Here is an 823-nt window from a genome sequence, read left to right on the forward strand (position 1 = left end):
ACGACTTACCTTGTATGATGAGAGGTTGTCAATAGTCTCGCGCCAGAGAGTGAAGCAAGTACCGCGTTCTGCTAATAAAATTTGAATCCGTCTCTTAGATCTTGACCGTGTCTCGCCAAGATCGAGAACCACCACGGGTATCCCGGTGAAACGAAGCTCCCACCTCTCTGTCTGAGAGGCGCTGCCGAGATATAAGTTCGCCAGCGACTCGCAGACGAATACCTGCGAAATATCGCACAGCTTTTTAATAATTATATCTCTTAAAAATAATATACACGATTATATATGTACCTACGTTTATATATTTTACGACGCATTGTGTATATAAAAATTCTTTTGCATTTATTTCATTTTTGCATTAATTTACGTAATTAATTATTTCTTAATTAATGCATTTATTAATGCATATATGGCTTGACACGGTCCTTGTGAAGCTTACCTGCGATTTTAATCCGCGAAAGAAAGTCTCGAGTTGTTCTCGTTCCATTTGATTGACGGGATCGAGACGCGACTCATCGCTGTTTTCGGAGCTGTCGCTACCCTCGTAACTCGATGTGGCGGAAGTGTCCGCCTCTCCTGTCGAAGATAATCGTCTTCGCGTAGTGCCGCTATACTCACTATAATAGGATGAGCTGTGCAGCGAGAGATTCGATTGCAATGCGGGACAGGATGACGCATAAACTGGTCCGTTCATTGTTGCCTGGGAAAGAAAAAAAGGAGATGTCAGAAATACATAAAAGTTTGACTGATAATTTCGTGAGAACGCGCTTATCTATGTTTGCTTATCGCTTTATCCACATTTCACTGTTCATAAAAAAAAATA

The 823-nt window shown here is 41.2% G+C and overlaps 1 protein-coding gene across 1 annotated transcript; it reads right to left on the reverse strand.

Annotated features, from left to right (window-relative positions):
* Nucleotides 1–6: 6 nt before the first annotated feature.
* LOC115235775 lies at nt 7–782 on the reverse strand (the record flags this gene model as incomplete). The annotated part of the gene is made up of 2 exons (XM_029807788.1): nt 440–782; nt 7–222 (listed from the first exon to the last, which is right to left on the reverse strand). Coding segments are annotated over exons 1-2 (471 nt in total), but the record flags the coding sequence as incomplete, so codon positions are not given.
* Nucleotides 783–823: the final 41 nt, after the last annotated feature.

Source organism: Formica exsecta, unplaced genomic scaffold (assembly GCF_003651465.1).
Source record: "Formica exsecta isolate Colony F162 unplaced genomic scaffold, ASM365146v1 C16347811, whole genome shotgun sequence".
Taxonomy (NCBI): domain Eukaryota; kingdom Metazoa; phylum Arthropoda; class Insecta; order Hymenoptera; family Formicidae; genus Formica; species Formica exsecta.